This window comes from Desmodus rotundus, chromosome 11, assembly GCF_022682495.2.
Source record: "Desmodus rotundus isolate HL8 chromosome 11, HLdesRot8A.1, whole genome shotgun sequence".
In the NCBI taxonomy this organism is placed as follows: domain Eukaryota; kingdom Metazoa; phylum Chordata; class Mammalia; order Chiroptera; family Phyllostomidae; genus Desmodus; species Desmodus rotundus.
Window position 1 is genome coordinate 78,620,390 of NC_071397.1, and position 20,835 is coordinate 78,641,224.

The 20,835-nt window shown below is 38.2% G+C and overlaps 1 protein-coding gene across 2 annotated transcripts in view; it reads left to right on the forward strand.

Moving 5' to 3' along the window:
- ENPP1 (ectonucleotide pyrophosphatase/phosphodiesterase 1) overlaps window positions 1-18,075 on the forward strand; it is a 76,876-nt gene extending 58,801 nt beyond the window's left edge. For both annotated transcript variants that reach the window (XM_053913762.1, XM_053913763.1), the window contains 12 exons: window positions 664-695; window positions 1,469-1,596; window positions 2,312-2,381; window positions 3,490-3,577; window positions 4,708-4,877; window positions 5,919-5,970; window positions 7,694-7,848; window positions 9,315-9,444; window positions 11,098-11,178; window positions 12,055-12,187; window positions 13,660-13,822; window positions 16,710-18,075. In XM_053913762.1, the coding sequence (XP_053769737.1) occupies window positions 664-695; window positions 1,469-1,596; window positions 2,312-2,381; window positions 3,490-3,577; window positions 4,708-4,877; window positions 5,919-5,970; window positions 7,694-7,848; window positions 9,315-9,444; window positions 11,098-11,178; window positions 12,055-12,187; window positions 13,660-13,822; window positions 16,710-16,880 (1,373 nt within the window). In that variant the 3' untranslated portion in view covers window positions 16,881-18,075. The remainder of the gene's footprint in view (window positions 1-663; window positions 696-1,468; window positions 1,597-2,311; window positions 2,382-3,489; window positions 3,578-4,707; window positions 4,878-5,918; window positions 5,971-7,693; window positions 7,849-9,314; window positions 9,445-11,097; window positions 11,179-12,054; window positions 12,188-13,659; window positions 13,823-16,709) is intronic.
- Window positions 18,076-20,835: the final 2,760 nt, after the last annotated feature.

Sequence of the window (20,835 nt, forward strand, 5' to 3'; positions counted from 1 at the left end):
CTAGGAAGGTAACTCTGGGCTTGCTGTGCAAACGCAGCTCCAAAACCACTCTACTTGTCCTCCCTCTGAGTCCCCTGTGCCCCTCTTATTTTGACATTCTGGAATTATCAGTGAGTATGAAAGTATATAAAGTACAAAGTAGCAGTTTCCCACCCTAAACTCCCCTAATTCACAGCTCAGTTTCTCTCTAAATAGAGATGAGCACTGTTAAGTTTGGAATGTGTCTCAGATGTTTTCTATGTGTAAATAAAACACACCCATTTTTATTTTTACACAGTGTAATCATACTAGCTCTCGATGCATGGATGTATGAGTGTTTGGATGCATGAGCAGATGGATGGATGGATAAAAGGATGGGTAGATGGATATACAGCTAGTTGGATAGATGGTCAGATGGAGACACATGGATGGACAGACGGATGGATAGGTGGATGTTCTGTAACTTGCCTTTTCATTTAACAATATGACATTATTTCACAGGTGTAGGGTGGGGGTTCTTATTCCTGTCAGTGGCTAATATATAATGACTTAAATGAGCTGTTTGAAATGTGCTTTGGTGTTTAAATATATAGTTTGAGCCTGACAGTTTATATTGTTGTCTTATTTTTTATATCTAATTCTAGCATACCATCAACTATTATTTTTTATCTTTATCTCCTTCAGTTAATTATGAAGGCATTGCCAGAAATCTTTCTGTGAGTACCTTTGATTTTCTATTATCTAATTACTGCTGGTTTTGTATAATATACTTGTATATTTAGAAAAGGTTCAGTGTTTGTTCTTGACATTATAGGATTGGAATTTTTAAGTATCTGGGCCAACATTTAAATACTCTGTAGTTTTTAAAGAACTTTATAAGGACCTTTCCCAATGATCTGGGTTTGAAAGTTTTTAAGAATTTGTTTATTGACATTGCTAAATGTATGTGGCAGTACAAGAAATTGTTGAAAGCAGAAGGAAAACACCCTATAGCTATTCCACCCTAAACACTGTTAACACCACAATATATTTTTTACCAGTCTTTTTTAATGCCTGTTTTTTAAATAAGCTTTTATCCTAGTGCTGAGCTATCTGTACTTCTTTTCTTTTTTTTTTTTTTTTACTTGATAGAAAATTTTCACTTTTGGAGAAAATTGTTACAATTGTAGTTACACGAGTGTTTGAAAATAACATCATCAGTAGTACCTCAAATATAATCTCACAACACACTCTAAGCATCCTGGGATAGCTCTGCAGTGATTATGACTTCATGTAAAAATAAGAATACTCAATGGCTGAGAGTGTTCAACTTGTACATTGTATTAGTACTAAGAACTCAGGTGTTTTTCCATGCGTGATTTATTGGGCATGCAGGTAAAGTGTTTGTGAGAAAAAAAAATTTGTATGGAGTTACAATGCACTTTCAAAAGAAGTTTGCACTTAAGAAAACATGCAAGTAATGTTTTTCCTTTGCCTCCTACAATTTCAGTGCCGGGAGCCAAACCAGCACTTCAAACCTTACCTAAAACAGTTCTTACCCAAACGATTGCATTTCGCTAAAAGTGATAGGATTGAGCCCTTGACATTCTATTTGGACCCTCAGTGGCAACTTGCATTGTAAGTTCTGACAATCTCACAGGTAAACGTAGCCTGACCGATTAGTAATTCAAGGTAACCTTTGAGTCCTTTGCAACAATGTTGTTATATGAAAACTGCACATATATGACTCCCTGTACTCTACCCTGGGTCTTCTCAACCTTGGCCCCTCCACATTTTGTGTCAGATAATTCCTCATTGTGGGGAGCTGTCTTGTGTATTGTGGGATGCGTTCCTGGCTTCTCCTGACTAGATGAAGAAGTACCCTTTCTGTAGTTGTAAGAGCCCTGAGCAGGGAACCAGAATTTGGTCAACCGATTTGCACTGCCTGTACTTTACTAGAGAGCTGGGTTTTTGGTGCTGGGAAACATGAGAGGATTGTTCTTACCTGCATGGGAAAACTAATATTTAGTGAACATGACAAAATTGGAACCAGGAAAAGAGAATTAAATTTCTAAAGTCAAAGCTGATTACTATCACAATTGGGGTTCAAAACCAGTTCTGCCTCAGTGATGGCACGCCCCCCCATACCATGTTGCTTATAGTTGATTCATTTACAAAATAAAAAAAAAAAAAAGGTGGCTTCTTAAAACTTTTCAAAGCCAGGTGATTTTATTCACCTTTTCTTGGTTTGTATAACAACAGTAACCTATTCTTTACTAAGGAAAATAATTCATGGTTGCCCGTGTTGCTTTATGAATGGACTTTTCATTAATTTATATTATGTAAAAATTAGGAATCCTTCAGAAAGGAAACACTGTGGAAGTGGATTTCATGGCTCTGACAACATATTTTCAAGTATGCAAGTGAGTAAACCTATTATAGTTTTTAAAAATAATAGCTATATCTGAAGAAAAACGGATATGTAAACTTCTACACTTAAAAAAAACATTATATGTCTTGAATAAGAAGTATGAAGCGTATACTTTCATATAGCTGTTTTCTTTTGGGCATTAATTAAAATAATACAATTCTGTTAATATGTATATTCATATTTCATGAACATGTGACATGTGCCTCCTATTAAATTTCTAATAATTGTTTTGTATATACTATGCTCCATTAAGAATATATATTACTCCACAGTAAATGAAAGATAATTTGTTAATATTTAAAAAGATATTATATTTATGTTCTAAATGAAGATAATACCTTAAATTTAACTTGGTTTTAAGACTTAAAAAAAATTTTATTTATTTATTTTTGGAGAGAGGGAAAGGGAAGGAAAAGGAGAGATAAACATCAAATGGTTGCCTCTCACATGGCCCCAACCTCAGACCTGGCCCGTAACCGAGGCGTGTGCCCTGACTGGGAATCAAACCAGTGACCTTTTGGTTCTCAGGCCAGTGCTCAATCCACTGCGCCACACCAGCCAGGGCTAAAAAACATTTCAATATACTCACACTAATTGTCAAATTTGATCCCTGCCACACTGTGTGAGGGGGGTGGGTGAGGTTTATATTCCTATTCATTGGGGAATATAGACTTCATTGTGATTCTGTTCTGAATGTCAGGTTGGGCATTATAGTAAAGCTAAGAGAAATATCCCAGATGTCCTTAGGCTATTTGTGCAATAGGGGTCAAAAAAATTCCACAAAGTTTGTTGGGCATAGCATTTTTTCTCTTAACATAACCCGTTTATACATGTATGATATAGAAGATAAAATAACTTTAAAAAATTTTATTTTTTTTGAATTACAGTTGACATTCAATATTAGCTTCAGGTGTATAGCACAGCAGTTAGACATTTATATAACTTACGAAGTGATTCCCCAGTAAGTCTAGTTATTGGCATCTGGCACCACACATAGTTACTACAGTAGTATTGACTATATTCCCTATGCTGTGCTTTGTATTTGGCCAACTACATACATAACAGGAATTTATAAACTGCTACTTTTCTGGTCAATCTAGGCCCTCTTTATTGGCTATGGACCTGGATTCAAGCACGGCATTGAAGTTGATTCCTTTGAAAATATCGAAATCTATAACTTAATGTGTGGTAAGTGTGAGTAGGGACTTTCGCCCCTTCTGAAAACAGAGCTGGAATAGGGTGATCAAAACTAGGTCACTCGATGGGTACCTCATGGAGATGATGATGAGGCAAGACAGACGCTCACATTTTCACCTTTTTTCTTCCTGAACCAGAGCCATTGAAAAAATGTGCTGAACATTCCATCCGATTACTTATCTGATTCTTCCCCTAGGCTGCACACTGGTAAAGTACAACACCCCGAGTGAAGAGGTGTGTGCATCCCCAAGGCCTAGTACTTTGACAGGCCTCAGGGCTTAATTATAGGACCATTGAATCAGATCAGTGGTGGGAGCCAGAGAAAAGAGTTTGGGGGCTCTGAAAGGCAGACAAAACAGGTGGAACTTCTGGTAGCCTTAATAGATGGCAATGTCAAGTTTGTAAAAATGAAGGAGACCCATTCTTGGTTTACTCTGTACCTTGTTAATTAGTACTTTATGGCTGTAGGGTATTACATCTTGAATATCACCTCCTTTTTCTGGTAATGATACTGGGCATTTGCACACCTGAAATGTGTCCTAAGGATAATTCTTTTAACGGGAGCTGTTATACATAAATGACTTCGTAGATCCTAAAGCACTTAAATCAGGGCCTGGCATAGAGTAAATGCTTTACTATATGTGTTTGCTATTATTATTATTATTATTATTATTATTATTATTATTATTATTATTAAGAGCATGAATCTTTGATGTGGACAAAGCTAGTTTTGAATCCTAGGTCTACTATGTTAGCAGCTTTCAGCCCTTGAGCAAAGTTCTATGATTACTTATCTGCCAAATGTTGGCAATAACGTATTAAATTGTTTGAAGAATTAAGTAAAAAGTATATGAGCACAGTGATCAGTCATCTAGTAAGCATTCAACATATGCTAACTATAGTTATTATACACATTAAAGTTCAGAAATTTTTATAGAGAATTAAAGCATATATGTCAGTATTTCCATTAAGAATAGCATAGTTATAAATGCTCTAAAACCCAAAAGAGTTAAGGACTTATATAGATTTGGTTTTAAAAAATAAGAATCATAGTACAAGTCTACTATTTAGTTGATTTTGAAACTTTTAAGTACATCTTGACTATTTTTGGAATTATGCAGATTTACTGAATTTGATACCTGCTCCTAATAACGGAACTCATGGAAGTCTTAACCACCTTCTAAAGAATCCCATTTACACCCCAAAGCACCCCAAAGAAGCCCGGCCTCTGGTACAGTGCCCCTTCACAAGGACCCCCAGAGAGAACCTCGGCTGTTCCTGTGATCCCTCGGTAAGTGTTGTGCAGAAGTTGAGCCTGGGGTGTGATGTTCACAGCACTCGCTACATAGCATGCACTGTGGGAATACTTGAGGATCAAATTCAAGTTTATGAGTAAGAGTAAGGATAATATTTATTTTTAATTCTAGGAGGCCTTTCATTATTTCTTTTTCCTCTACCTTGTTTTTACATTTTTGCCTCTCTTTTTATCCCTGGGTCCTATGACTTGACTTGCAGGTGAGGAGAAGTTGAGCTGAGTGCTGTTGTCCCGGCAGTGAGCTCTTGATTATAAACTAGGAACAATATCCCTTCTCGAAAGTGCAACCCCACCTATTTTCAGTTTAGGGGGAAATCCCACTTTTTGGTACGAAATGGGTATATGGCACTGTTCCATTTTTCTCCAACCTTACTATATACAGTAGTTGTCGTGAGAGGATGAAAATAGTGACAGGTCATGAACAAAATTGATGGGGTCCCTGAAGATAGAAATTTGGGGAGTATTTGAGTTTATGCTCTTTGTTTTGTTTGAGACCTTTAAAAAGGCTATAAGACTAGAGATTAAGAATTTTAAAGCAACAATTATATTATTTTTTTAAAGATTTTATTTATTTATTTTTAGAGAGAAGGGAAGGGAGAAAGAGAGGGAGAGAAATATCAATGTGCAAGAGATACAGTGATCAGTTGACTCTCACCCGCTCCCAGCTAGGGAACCAGGCCCTCAAGCCAGGCATGTGACCTGACTGGGAATTGAACCGGTGACCTTTGGGTTCACAGGTCGGCACTCAGTCCACTGAACTACACCAGCCAATGTAGTTCAAAATAAAAATAAATTCTTATTTTTCATTTATAGTGTGTTTATGCTAACAATGTTGTATTTTTGTAACTGTCATCCCTACACTTTTATCCTTTTCATTAAAAAATAATTTTGACTTGTACAGAATGGTTTTAAATTTTACCTTTGTTCTACAATGGAATAATTAAGCTATAAAAGTTCTTTGTTACAAAAATAGACCATGTCTGTGATTCCTTAAAAATAGTGTTACTACTTTTCCAGATTTTTCAAGTCCTGGATTTTAAGACACAGTTGAATCTGACCGTGACGGAAGGTAAGGCATGCTTATTCCTGAACTCAGAATGTGGAAGTAGGCTTTTTCTCAACAGTGTGAATCACAGAGAATCGGTTTGGGGCATTTGTGGGAATAGTCAATAAAATAAAGGGAGTAGTGGAGAACCACCTGATGAAACCTAGAGATCTCTTTGCTTGACAGTCTATACTGTTATTCATAAGGAAAGAGGGGATATTTACAGCGGAAATAGCATGCAATGTGTTTAGTGGAGGCTGTTTTGAGATTTTGAAGATTTTTGTTAGGTTTATAATAAATCTTCTGATTTCCATTTTTTAAAAAATATTTTGTTTATTTATTTTAGACAAATGGGAAGGGAGGGAGAAAGTGAGGGAGAGATACATCAGTGCGTGAGGGATACATCGATTAGCTGCCTCTGGCACACCCCCAGTGGCACACCCCTTAGACACCCCTGACTGAGAGTCGAACCTGTGATGTTTTGGTTTGCAGGCCAGCGCTCAGTCCAGTGAGCCACACCAGCCAGGGCTGATTTCCATTTAAGATACCTGTTAAATATCTATCTCACTGGGTTCTTAGTTAATTACAAGAGACTATAAGTTGATTTATTTATCAAAAATTATTTCTTCATAACTTTTGAATGAAAATTAAGAATATGCACTGTAACACACAACTCACTAAATAACTGAGACTTTGGGAAAATACCTGTTTGTAAAACTTGTGGCATAAAATGTAGGCAGTGAAGTGATCCGGAAATACCGTGTAGAATTTTGTGCCAAATTAACCTTTTAAATAGAGCAGTGCTTGCAGAGAGTTAAACAATAAAATCTGTTGCTAACGAGAAAAATAACAAGAAAATGATGAAATTGGTCAGTTGTGACTTGGATGCGCAGTGACACTTCCATATAGTCTCTGATCAGCTTTGGCAGAGTCTTCGGTGTATTAAATTACTTAGCTCAGTTTTTTCCTGCCAGAATAAAAAAGGTGAATTCTGCGCCACTCTTTACTTGAACTTGTCTGTGTAAAATTCTGTAAATGTTCAGGTTGGAGAAACCTTTGATGATTGAAGGTGTTAGAGTCTTATGATAAAGAATGGCACTTGTGGAATTGGGTGGATCTAAGTTTGAAGATGAGTTTAGGAATTATGTGTTCATGGATAAAATATTTACTTCCCATGAACTACTGTTTTCTCATCTGTAAAATGGGTATATAACCTTAATTCATAGGGCTACTTAAAAATTAAACTAGGTGAGGTCTACAAAGAATCCTACAAAGCATCTGACACTTGGAAAAGGGCAATAAACACTGTATAATATTATTGATTTATTGAGTTTAATCCCATTAATTCAGTTCTGCACTTTTGCTTTCTAAGTACATATATCATCCAGAAAATTTTCTTTCTGGAAAGACATCCTGAAGACCAAGTAATTGAAATAATGTCAAAGAATTTTAGCAATATAATTTAAGTCCTAATTGCTGGGATTTATAGCAGTTTCACGTACATTGTGATATCTTCATATTACATTGCTCTTTCATAATCTGCACAGGCAGAAAGTGCAGTGAATCCCTTTTGTTTACTTAATTATTTATGTTCTGCTCTTTGCAGATAGTTTTTTTTAGAGTTAAAAATAATTTTTCAGTAGGGTTAAGTAGACGAAAGAATTAGTTGAGCGTATCACATATAGCATCACGTAATGCACACTAAGTACATTTAAATGGTGGTTTCATTTTCCTCCTATGACCCAAGAGAAGGTTATTAAGCGCAGCACTTTACCCTACGGAAGACCCCGAGTTCTCCAGAAGAACAGCACCGTCTGTCTCCTCTACCAGCACCAGTTTGTGAGTGGTTACCGCCCCGACATCCACATGCCCCTTTGGACCTCCTACACTGTGGACAGAAATGCAAGTATTTGTCACCCCTTTGTCAAATTATCGTTCGGCAAAATCATTGAGAGCATCGTTTTCTCATGGTTAATCCCAAATTAGGTCACTGAACTGCGATTCAGAACAATAGGGTCCAGTTCTGCCACTCACGAGCTGGTGGCTGTGGGACTCAGAGCACATTCCCACTCTTCCTGTGAAGTGAAGGGTGTGTAGGAAAGACTACTCCCTTGCCTTTGGTTTAAACGTTTTGAGGTTTTAACTTACAATTTCATGAAATAATGTTTACAATCAGTCACAGTTGTTCACCTTTAAATACGTAGTATGTGAGCACAGGGATTTCCCTCAGCTCTCAGCACATTCTCACTGATGGAGAAGGCTCGGTGCTCTCACTGCATGTGCCGTCCATCCACGGGGGGGCGCCAGCCCAAACCAGGGAGAGGCTGCGGGTTCTGTTCACCCATCACACCAGGGGGTTTTGGCCTTGAGAGGAGTGAGGGAAAACATCCCAGCATAAGACCACCATTTCTCCCCACTCCTGGGGGCTGCGGTATAAAGGGCAACGATGCGAGATTGGCCTTGAAAGAGTGAATAAAGCGATTCGATGAGAATTAGATCTTACTTGGAATGGAACTTTTAAACTAGACTGACCAGATTTTCAGAAACTGAAACAGTCTGGCAAGCGGTATGTGACCTGAAAAGATAGAAAAGTGATTTGAGAGAGGTTAGATGAGTCGGATTTAAAAAAATAAAATGTAAATATCACTGAGATTGCTAAATAAAAAGATAAGGATATATATATATACATATACATATGTAATTTTTCTGTGTAAAAGACCATATGTAATACACACACATTCAGATATTTACATAAAATTTCTACCTTAAACTTAAATTTTAAAAACATTGTGTATATTCATAATTTTTACTTGAGTTTGTACTCTATAGCATTCTATACAGTTTTGTAGGTCCCATCTGATTTACTGTTGTTTAGTACCTCAAATATGGTGTTTTCAATGTTTAAATTTTCAGTTTCCCTATGTAACTAAAGGTGTAAAATTCAGAGTCATCACTACTCCTGAGGTTTTCACGTTACATTGCTATTCAGTAGCTTTTTTACATCTGCCCTCCCATCCTGAACATTTGGTTGTGTAGTTGAGTAAGGAAGATAGTAGATCTCTAAAAATCAGCAATTCCCTATATAAAAGTCAAGTAAAAAAAATTATTAACAAAATCAGCACAATGTAGTAGGAAAATATTTGCATATATATGACAAATGATTAATATCCTTAATATTGTAAAGAGTTCTGCATTTCAGATACAAGAAAGATGAATACAATAGCGGCAAGTGGGAAAATGAGAAGGACATGAACAGACAGCCAGAGCTCCTTCGTATTATGATGTAGTTCACCTTGGACTATGTACAGACTCATCTCCTTTTCTTCTGAACACCTATACCTGATGGTGCTTTTCATTTTGCTTTTCAGGACAGTTTCTCCAGAGAAGACTTTTTCAACTGCCTTTATGAGGATCTACGAATTTCCCTTAGTCCTGTCCATAAATGTTCATTTTATAAAAATAACGCGAAAATGAGTTATGGGTTCCTCTCCCCACCAGGTAAGTTTTTTCCACCCTGATCTTCCCTTTCCTTTATTTCCTTTCCTTTGTTCTCTTTCTCTTCCTCTTCTTTCTTATGGGGCAATGTCCATCACCTTATTTATTTACTGATGAAAATTAAGAGTGAGAAAAATTACTATTAGGGGAAATTTGACTGTTTTTTAGTTTTGTTAGTTTACTTTTTAAGTATCTTTTATTGATTGTGCTGTTACAGTTGTCCCAATTTTTTTCCCTTTGCCCTCTACTGCCTGGTACCCCCCTTCCCTCCAGCAGTCCTCCCCACCCCCTTGGTTCATGTCCATGGGTCATGCGTATAAGTTCTTTAGCTTCTCTCTTTCCTATACTATTCTTAACCTCCCCCTGTCTATTTGGTTCCTACCAATTATGCTTCTTGATCCCTGCACCTTTCCCCCCATTGTCCCCCCACCCCCTCCCTGCCGAAAACCCTTCAAATGATCCCCATACCTATGATTGTTTGATTGTCTCATTGTTTGCTTACTTTGTATTTGTTTTTATTTTTTAGATTTAGTTGTTGATAGCTGTGAGTTTGCTGCCATTTTAATGTTCATACGTTGATTTTCTTCTTTTTCTTAAATAAGTCACTATTAGGGGAAACTTAAACATGAGGTCGAAAACTCGAGATTTAGAAAACTTTTACTTTGTTGGAAGGGTAGTTGATTTAGTGCAGATACTGTAGACAGGACATGCTTCACTTTTCTGCATCTCTTTTAACCAGAATTTAAGAAAACCCATTGAGGTCAGAAAAATGCAGCTGGGTTCTTTGGAAGGCGATACTATTTTGTTATTTAAAACAAAAATGTAATTTGTCAAAGAACTAAGTAGAGGTAGAGCCTAAGTATGCTTGCTCTCTCGCCAATTCACAGCTGCTAGGGAATGGCCTCTTTTTGAAGTTAAAGGTTCTATTTTTTTTAAGTGGCAAATTTGTATGCTAATGAGAGCACATTTTGAGGTCACCCTAAAAAGGCAAAAATCAGAAGGTTCCCAGTGCTCAAATACCCTTAATACCCAGTCCAGTCCCTGGAATAAGTGTCTGAAGTCAGAACCTGGCTATTGCATTATAAAAATAGACCAGGTCCAAGCTGAAAATCCATACAAAGAAGCCTTGTAAAGCATTTCCAGGCAGACATCCTGTGATGTTTTTTCTGGGTAGTAGGTGTTGTTCTGAAGCCAGATACTGTTTTTTTCTTTTCACTGTGAAAGAGTTTAAGGACAGAAGATTGTCAACACAATATGCTTTAGTTGAATAAGACAAATAAGGTAAAATTTGAAAATGTTTAATATGGGGCCTTTCTCATTACAGTTTTTGGCTTTCGATAAATCATTTTGAAGAGGAAAATATCTTAATATTTTTGTTTTGTTAAAGGACTTGAACAAACACATTGAATCTCTCCCTTGAATCAGTACCTGGGAAAGTGTTACAGGTTTAGGGTAACACTCAGCTTATTTTTTAAAATGCACCCCATGAGAATGTATAATTTCTGTCTACGGCCGCACCACCCTGAACACGCCTGATCTCGTGTCATCTCGGAGGCTAAGCAGGGTCGGGCCTGGTTAGTACTTGGATGGGAGAAAGTATAATTTCTAATGTTATTTGTGAAGAATGAAATAGTTGTCCTTTTTATTTCTTTGTAGAACTAACTAAAGGTTCAAGTAAAATGTATTCTGAAGCACTGCTTACTACTAATATAGTGCCAATGTACGAGAGTTTTCAAGGTAAAAAATTTTAACCTTATATCATAATTTTAATGAATTTCTGTGTACATATGTATATTTTATAGTTATTTAAGTATAATTTATATGTAATAAGACCTGTTCTATATGAAATGGCTAAATATCAAATACATTCTTACTGGTTTGTTTGACTTTAAGAATTCCAATATACAAAAAATTCTACAAGTATTAAAATTGTGGTATATACCAATACTTGTTATTCTGCTCTCTCCTTAAATGTTTATGAACATTTTGGATGAAAAAAGTTCGCAATGTTGTGTTTAAGTTACCAAGCTAATATAAGTCTACTACCATTAACATTCGGTCTGTGTCCCTGTTCAGCTCTTTGGAAGTTCCTGGTAATATTTTTAATCTTACAATGAATAGATTTTATTATTTATTATTATTAATTATTGCAGCATTTGGCTCTTACAAGAATAAATGTACTTTTTATACTTCAGTGACATAAGGAATTCTAAAATACAGAGCATATGAGGAAATTTATATTCTAATTTATATCTAGAGTCCTTGTGACTATTTCAAAGGGAATGTTCAGACATTAACCATAAATTGCATAGCCTGCCTTGTGTCTGTTTGTGATTACAAAAAATATTTAACAGTAACATGTGACCAAAGTCTGTGATGCTGCACAGGTTCTGGGAATGGCTGAAATAGAGTTGAATTCAACATTTGTGTGTTAGTCCTTCCAAAGGCCAAAGTTGAACTGTGAATTTTTGGCCTCATGCAAAACCAAAACCACACAGCTTTTATCTCTAGTTACCACAAATGCTTAGTTTTGAGTCATGGTGTTGGTTTATTTCACAGGACAGCATGGCTCCTTTTTGTTTTGAAACTGCACCGTCTTCCTTCTCGTTTCAGTGATATGGCGCTACTTCCACGCCACCCTCCTGCCAAGGTATGCCGAGGAAAGAAATGGCGTCAATGTCGTCAGCGGTCCCGTGTTTGACTCAGACTATGATGGACATTATGATGCCTCGGAGACTCTGAAGCAGTAAGAACATACTTCCTTTTCTCTTAACAATAGCTCTCAAGTGGGATCACCGTCCAGATGAGTCAGCACAACCTTTTCTGTCCCATACTATTTGGATTTATGTATGTGACATTTCCGATTACCCTGGAAGCCCCTTGAAATATCTGATTAATTTTAATGTTTTGCTCAGTGTGTGGTAAAATATTTTTAGATGAAAGAAGTAGTGTTCCTTCACCACTTAGCTCAGATGAGTAACTTGAGCTCCGATTAAATACTGAACACTGTCATTGTTTAGAAGGTAACATCAGTGTTTAAAATCTCTGTGTGGCCAAGGTTCTATCTTAATTAACATACTACTAATTAGAAGATGAAGGACCACATGGCGTAGCCAGAAGCATCGTGAGTCAAGGAATCAGCAAGGCTATAGAGCTGCAGGCCTTGGGCAGACGCCCCAGCTTTTACGCAGCTCTGGCTGGAAGGTAATGAGCCAGTGGCTGTTTTGAGAAAACCTGTTTTCACAAAGGCAAGGTGGAGAGTATTTTGGAAACAAGTTGACCTTTATTAAAATGATACTTGGCAGATTTAGGGAGCAATTTGTCTAGTGAGGCTGTGAGAGAAAGGGACTGAAATCTCTGCTGAGATTTAAGCCTTTTCTGGGAATGCCTCTCACAGGCTGATTTAGGGATTACTGTTTACACGCATATATCTGTAATCACGTTAGTTTATAAATTTAAAAACTTTTATTAATATCCCTTGAGGCATCAGGGTCCTCTCTAACTGCCTCATAAGTCACAGCAGTAAAACAAGTAAAGAAATCAACTTCATACCTTTCCCATTCACTGCTTCTACCAGCACTCTGTCTGTTTTCATCTGTTTTATATATTATGGTTCTACATCAGATTATATTTGAAAACAAGGATTCCATTACTTTACATTTGGAAAGATGCTGGGAAATAAAAAACTAGCTTTGAGATGAAAGAAATAGAATTACGATGAGTCAGAGGTGTTATTGGGATATCTTTGAGAATATGCTTCAATTAAAAAATATAAAGTTATTTGTATAGGAAAGAAAATCCAATTAAAACAATTTCATAGCAAGGTGGCTTCTCTGAAGCAGCTGGAATAAAAAAATCTCACACCAGTTCTCTCTCTGTCTGCTGTATGTCCACACTACATAAAATTTAAATGACTTATCAATAGGTATTCAAAAATATTGTGTCTCCATTCCAGTGTGTTAGAATTTAAAAAATTCCAAGTTCAATAGATTTCTAATAAAAGTTATTTAGATTGAGTTTGTCTGTCTTTTAATTCTTATTCTTTCAACCTGGCAGAGTAAGTTGAGTTGTTATAATTATTGATTTTTTATAATACACTTAATTATTTGACTGAATTTTATTTTTAGATGCAGTGTTTGAAAAAATGTTTTACTGAAATATTCATTAAAAGGAAGATAGTTATTTCTTTCCTAAAGCAAATGTTGTCATATTTTACAGAAACAGAAGACTCATCCGTAATCAAGAACTTCTGATCCCAACCCACTTCTTCATTGTGCTAACAAGTTGTAAAAATGCATCCCAGACCCCAAGCCAGTGTGACAGTTTAGATGCCTTAGCTTTCATTTTGCCGCACAGGACTGATAACAGTGAGAGCTGTGTGGTAAGTCGCTTTGCTAATGTACCTTACACGTTGAAAATATGAGTAGCTTTGGGTGCGTGTCTTACATATTTAACAGCACTGTGGGAGAAAGCATAACTTGAGTATATGCGTACATATACTTTGAAATTACAGGGTGGTTTTTAAATTTGATTCTTTAAGATGGCACATCTTCAGTGAGACCTCCCTTGTCTATTAAAAGCACTAAAAATCAGATCAAAATCTAAAAAAAACCATAGTAACTTTGCATGGCTTAGCCACTAAATTCTAGGTTTATTTGAAATATGAACTTCTATTTGTTTCAAAAGTGGATTTATAATTCCAAAAGTGTCAGCACTCTTATAAATTAGTCTTAAAGTTATGGTTAGACAACATTTCAAATTAATTTTCTATATATCATTTATTATAATAATCATGTTTGTCCCTATTTATCTTTTTTATTTTATTGTCATTTGAATGTTTGGAAATAATGGTTTTATGTTATCTGATTTGCTCAGAATTTAAAAAATTGAAGCTCTAGTCTTTGAAGATCAAGGCTGCATTAAAATTTTAGCAATTTTTATGCTTTTCCTTTTAGTGAGTCAGAATGTTTTCTTCAGAGTACTTCCCAGATATCCTAGTTGGTTTTTTCTTTTCTTTTTCTTCTTCTTTTTTGTCCATTGAAGTTATACAATGTAAGTCTTGACCTAAACTGGCAAATATATGTGGCCTTCCCACCAGTCTCAGTGTCGAAGTGGACTGGTGGGGACACCTGGAGTCCTGCAGGCGCAGGATCGAGAGGCCCAGTCTGCGCTTGGCTGGAGGGAGCTGTGATTACGCATTCACCTGTCCCTTCACTGATCCTTCTATGCCTCCTTCGATGCAGTGGTTCCTCCCTTTCATAAATGTTAGTTGCCAGATACTCTCGGTACTAAGGACACAGCAGTGAGCGGAACGGACAGTGGGTTTCGTGGTGGGCCAGGAGTGGAGTGCAGTACTCCACTTGCTGTCCTCGATCCCGTAGTCTTTCTGTATGTTAGTCCCTGAAAATTAGTGAGGGTGTGTCTCCCTTCAGTTGTTTCTCTGATGAACTTTTAAGGTTAGTTGACCAGTCCTCAGAGAACACATTTCTCATGATGTTATTTTTCCTTATTCTTCAGAATTAAGTGCAGAATAGCAGGATTTTAACTGTTGGAGGCCTGTTGGCCAACCGGCCAATGTTGTGGCCGCTGTTGGACACACACCAGATATGTCCTTCTTCATTGCTTCCTCTTCCTCGGGAGATTAAGTTGTCACGAAGGGGTCAGTTAGTGCTGTGCTCTGCAGCACATTGCAGAGAACTCAGTTACAGTGACGGGAGCAAATTAGCGGTTCCTCTTGCAGCAGGAAGTCCAGAGCAGACAGTCTTAGGACCGTACACTGGGTAGCAGCACCATTAGGGACCCAGAACTTTCCTGCCTTTCTGCACCACTGTTCCTAGCACATGGCCCATGTGGGCTAAACAAGGCTTGTCTACATATCGTGTTGGAATTCTGGGCCATACCCTCCAAAAGAAGTCAGCAACAGACTTACGCTTACGTCTCATTGACCAAAGTGATGTTAAATGCCAGGAGTTAGGCATTAAGTTCCTTTTCCATCTCTGCCACTCCAAAAGCTATGATTGTACAGGTATCTGAAATGCAAACATTTTAATCACATTTTATAATGACAGTGTACCTAGAGGACACTAAGTATTGGACTTGAACCGGGGAGAGAATTATCTGAAGGTGGAACACTTATACTTAATGATTCCTTCTGTATCACCCTGAAGTAGTGAGTAAGGGTTAGCTAGATATTAGCCAATATCTGGCTAATAACGGTCTGAGAGAACAGATGCCTTAGGTGTGGTTTTTATCTGTCGCTGCAAATGTTGGGACAGATGGCAGATACCTACTGGCTTTGAGAGCTACAATCCAGACAGCAGCAGAGAAGCCTACCGAGTGGGGCAGCAGTATCGGGTAGAGAATGATGGGAGGCTAGTGGGAAAATTCAAATTATTGCCCTGCTCCCCTTTTGTGTGAAAAGTCTGTATGTATCATTTTTGATAACCATGTCCCAATGTCACATGAACCTTCAGTGAAGGATGTCTTTAAAGTACAATTATAGCCCACCAACCAGTGGGTACTTTCTTCATCTGACCTTCCCCAGTAGCTATTTTCAGAAAAATTTATACTAAACTGTGAGTGTGTGATTTTCAACCACCTCTGTTACCTGCTTCAGCTGCCACCTCTGTTCCATGTGACAGAGCATATGCCTTTAATTCTCTACTGATCCCTTGTTAGCTAAGACCTCACTACCTCACCAGAAGTGACATTGTGTTTTACTACTTTCCTCAACCCTTTCTTCATTGCAGCTATGTACTTATTTGATTCTGGTAAGTACTAGTGTTTGTATTCTGCATTTAAACACATCATTACATTGGATGCTCAAAACGACCCTGTATGGAGGGTACAGTGAGAGAATCAGGATTCAGATGTTTACCTGATAGGGTAATGGTAGAACCATGATTTAAGTCCATGTTTCCTTACAACAATTTGCATACTCTTTCTACCATCTCACGCTGCTTCTGTTCTCCAACATTTTTTAACCCCACACCATTGCAGTTCCTTGTACCCATGCCACAAGTGAGCATGTGATCCAGGTATACTTTCCTTTCCCCGAGTCTGATGCAGCTAATGAAACAAGCATGCATGGAATATATTAGATAGAGAGTTAGTCAAGAGCAGGGATCATGCCTAATAAATCCTGAGGCAGCTGCCATTTGGGAGCCAAAGGGTCAAAAGTGATTAAAATGGGGGACATGGAGAGCTTGGCGGAAAAGTGTACTATTTTTCAGTGACTTCTCTGCTTTATTTCCCACCCACCCTCACAGCATGAGAAGAATGAGTCAGCGTGGGTTGAAGAGCTGGTGAAATTACACACAGCTCGGGTCACAGATGTTGAACACATCACTGGACTCAGCTTCTATCAAGAAAGAAAAGAGCCAATTTCAGACATTTTAAAGTTGAAAACACATTTGCCAACCTTTAACCAAGAAGACTGATTTTTTTTTATTCCAAAAACTCACCATAAATCTTGTTGAAAGAACCATCTATTTCATACAGTCCTCCTTCACACTCTTATATCGTTTGGGACTGCCGACCAGAGCTGGAACTGGGATATGACCTTCTCCGGGAAGCGGCGGCCTCAGCTCAGTAGTCGGGAAGTATTCCTACCGAGTCTCGCACACGTTTGGACGTGTAAGAGTCGTTCACATTTGGGAATAAAGACAGACCAAACCTAAAACTGCTCTTCTACCTCTCTTAAAGGCAGAAGTAGCCTGTGAACATTGTCTGGACACCAGATATTTGAACGTTATTACCATTAATAAACTGCCTTGGAGCTGGCAATGCCAGACTCACGAATAGGATTGGAATGATCCATGTTACATTAGTATCTCCACAAGAATTTAAAGGTGATCCTTGATTCTTTTAAAAGTGATTTTGAACTTTCATTTATTGTAGTTTTAATTTTTAAAAAAATAATGGAAAAATATTTCTGAGGTTCTCAAAAACCAAAATATGTTATCTTGTGGGTTTTTTAAAAAATATGATGTTTTTTTTCACATTTAATGGCTTTAACAAGTTAAAATTTGAGGGAAGATCTGTGCACTGAATATATTGTTCTGTTACAAAATTTTACTCCACATTTGTACTGAAAAAGAAAAATATCCCCATTCTGTTCACTGATAATTAACAAAGGTTGAAAACAGCTCTAAAAGTGTTTCTTTTAGACTGTTAAAAAGGTCTTATTTTGATGAAACTTCAGAGAACTTGTCAACACCTGCGAGTTGGCGTTTTTCATCGAGACGGTAGGGATGTTTTCCTCTGTGCACAGAAGTGACCCCACCAGCCCCAGAGCTGTGTTGTGCTGAGCTGTTCGTTGTGACGTTCCATAGATCTGAAGAGAACATGTTCCCACCACTTCGTATCTACTTGCTGGTCATGATAGATGAACCTGATTTCTCCATGGCATAGACTCTATCCTTTAGTGCCAACCTGTGCACCTTCAAAGGCTACACTCACTTTGAGGCTCCCTGAGTCTACTTTAGTTGTTCTATTAGTGCACCAAGATTTGTGTTTGTCCTCCAGATGACACTTATTCTTCAAGAGACTTGGGGCCACAGAGACCTTTAGGTACTATAATTTGCATCTGAAATTATTTAATAATTTAGAAAGTTTCATTGGTTGTTATTTTAATACCATAGATCTCTAAAGCTCTGTATAAGATATTGCTTTAATGTTTACGTTTTCTCTATTGTTCAAACTGGGTAATTTCTGTTGTTCTATCTCCAAGTTCACTGGTTCTTTTCTCTGTCTAATCCATTATGCTCTCGAGCTCATGCATTGTTTCTTTTTAGTATTTCAGTTAAGGTTTTATTATTTCTAAACTTTCCACTTGGTTTTTCTTTCTATCTTTTCTTTGCTGAAAATTTTTATCTCTTTGCTGAGACTTTGTAATTTTTTCATTTGTTTTAAGAATGTGTGTAATTGCTCATTGGAGCAGTGTTATCATGGCTGCTATGAAACCCTTGTCAGATAACCCTGACAGCTGTGTCATCTTTATGTTGGCATCTGTTGTCTTTTTTCATTCAAAAAGATTGTTCTGGTTTTCAGTGTGATGAATGATCTTCAGTTGAAACCTGGGTGTTTTAGGTATTATGTGACTATGGGTCTTGCTTAACCCTTCCATTTTAGCTGAGTTCTCTAATACCCCAGTGGGGGAACTGGGGGCACTGCCTCATTATTGGTAGGTGTAATTCCTACTCAGCCTCCATTCGTTGAGAGGGCCCCTTGTTGCTCTCGGAAGTGGTGGAATTCAGCTCCCAACTTTACCTCCGTCGATACCTCCCTGGCTGGGATACGCAGGGTGCCCTGCACTGCCCCACATGGTTTCCTCTGATGCTGTGCACAGGGGAAGCTTTATTGTCAGCAGGTGGGAATGAAATGGCCAGTTCCCTTCTCAGCCTTCTCTAACTCCGCCCTGGCAGGAGACTCCGGGAACCTGTTCACAGCCTGACAAGGGTGGAAGTCTAGACTTCCCACACTGTCTTTGCCGGCATGGGTGGGGTCATGGTCTATTCTGTAGTGTTTGGCTGAAGTGGAGTAGTTACTGCTTTTTTTCCCTTGCTAGGTTACTCTTCTGTTCCTTTGGCTAGAGAGAGAGAGAGAGCAGGCCTTTTTTAGGGCTTCTTTTGGTCTGTACTCAGCGTTTCCAGGTTTCCAGGTTGCTGACTTCGTCACTTCCAAGTCTGGGATATATAACCTAACAAGAAAACTTGGGAACTCATCACAGTATTTTTTTACTTGGGCCCCAAGTACTCTAGCCTGTCTGTCTTCCCTCCACCTTTCAGAATTTTCCTGTTTGTTTTATATATAATAACCAAGCTTTTTAGCTGTACTTAGAAGAAAGATATCTATTTCTTCATAGGAGTGTCTCACTGATTTCTATCTATTCTTTAAAATACACGCAGGGGAATTGGGGAACACACATGATTGCCTCTAGGTGAAGCTTCTTAGCAGATCTTAATTACATGGACAGATGCCTCTCACCTTTGCCGGACACCAGGAATACAAAACAAAACAAGTTAGCATTCTTACAGTCTTGGAGAGAGAAAAGAGGCAGCAGAAGGGTAAACAATCCCTAAAAAGTGGTAAATGTATAATGCAGCCATGGGTGAGAGGCCTGGGAGCGCAAAGGAGGCACTAGGTGCTGCTCAGCAGTCTCGGCGTTGGCTTCCCCGAGGTGGAGACATGGGGGCTGCAACTTGGAGGATGAGCTGGAGCTCTTCAGGTGAATGGGTGAGGAAAGGACGTTGTAGTCTCCCTTGGATGGATGTATTTTTTGACATTTTGCCATTTACTGCTACTTCTGATATTTTCTACCAATATCACTATGACCAGTTTATAATATACAACTATTTTATTTTTCTTGCTTTGTTATAATGATCCCCCATTCTTAAAGGAAATGTCAGAGTATAAATTCTGTGCTGACTCGTTAAAGGAAACAGCACCCCTCTCTGTTTCTACTTAGCTTTTCTTCCCAGTTGCTCTTGCATAGTATTCCTTTTTTTTCTTTTCCTGTCTTGGAAGAGATCCCTCCTTTCACTATTTCATCAATTTAAAGCAAGTGAGTAGTCACCACTTCCTCAGTGTGGATAATGACTTCACACATCCATACAGGAAACTCCTTCTCATGCCTTCTAAAATAAAGGCTATTCTTTGCTTCTCAAATGCTGAGCAAAACCTTTATTTAGCCCCAGCTTTACTGCCATGCCTGTGGTCGGTATTTCTTAAATGACGTAAGTAACCTCCATATAAAATTGCATAGCTAGTCAATGTACATCTGGCAGGTTACCCCCAGGTGGAACTTAAAAATACTTTCAAACATCAGAGAGAAGAGGGCAGACCTTAGGGGGACGAGGGCAAATGTGCGGGTTCCAGCGGGGTACGTAGATAATGTAGAGGACCGTTAGGCCAGTTGGCCTGGTCCTGTTTAAGGAGATGGGACAGCTGAGCCTCCTCTTCCTGCAGGAGAGGCTGTGACCCCTTGACATTTTTCTGTCGTTAGCTGCAATAACCCTCCTGCCCCAGTCTGCGTGTACATGCTTATCTGTAACAGCAAACGGCATGTGAACTTTGAAACCAAATATGAAGATTACACTTCCTGCCGAAGCCTATCCCCGGACTTGGGGGTGGGTGCTTTCATGAGCATTAAGTAAAATTTGAGCATGGCTACAGTCCAAGGACATTCTCCCTGGATTTTGGCCTGAGTATTGTAAGGTAGAAAAAACCCTACGGAATATAAGAGCCTCTAAGCTAAGAAAAAGTAGATGCACCAATACAAGTGGTACATACAGAAGCTTGGCTGCTTTCCTCTGTGTGTGTGTGTGTGTGTGTGTGTGTGTGTGTGTGTGTGAGGGGGAGGGCAGGGGAGGGGATCATGGTCCTCCAGGGACT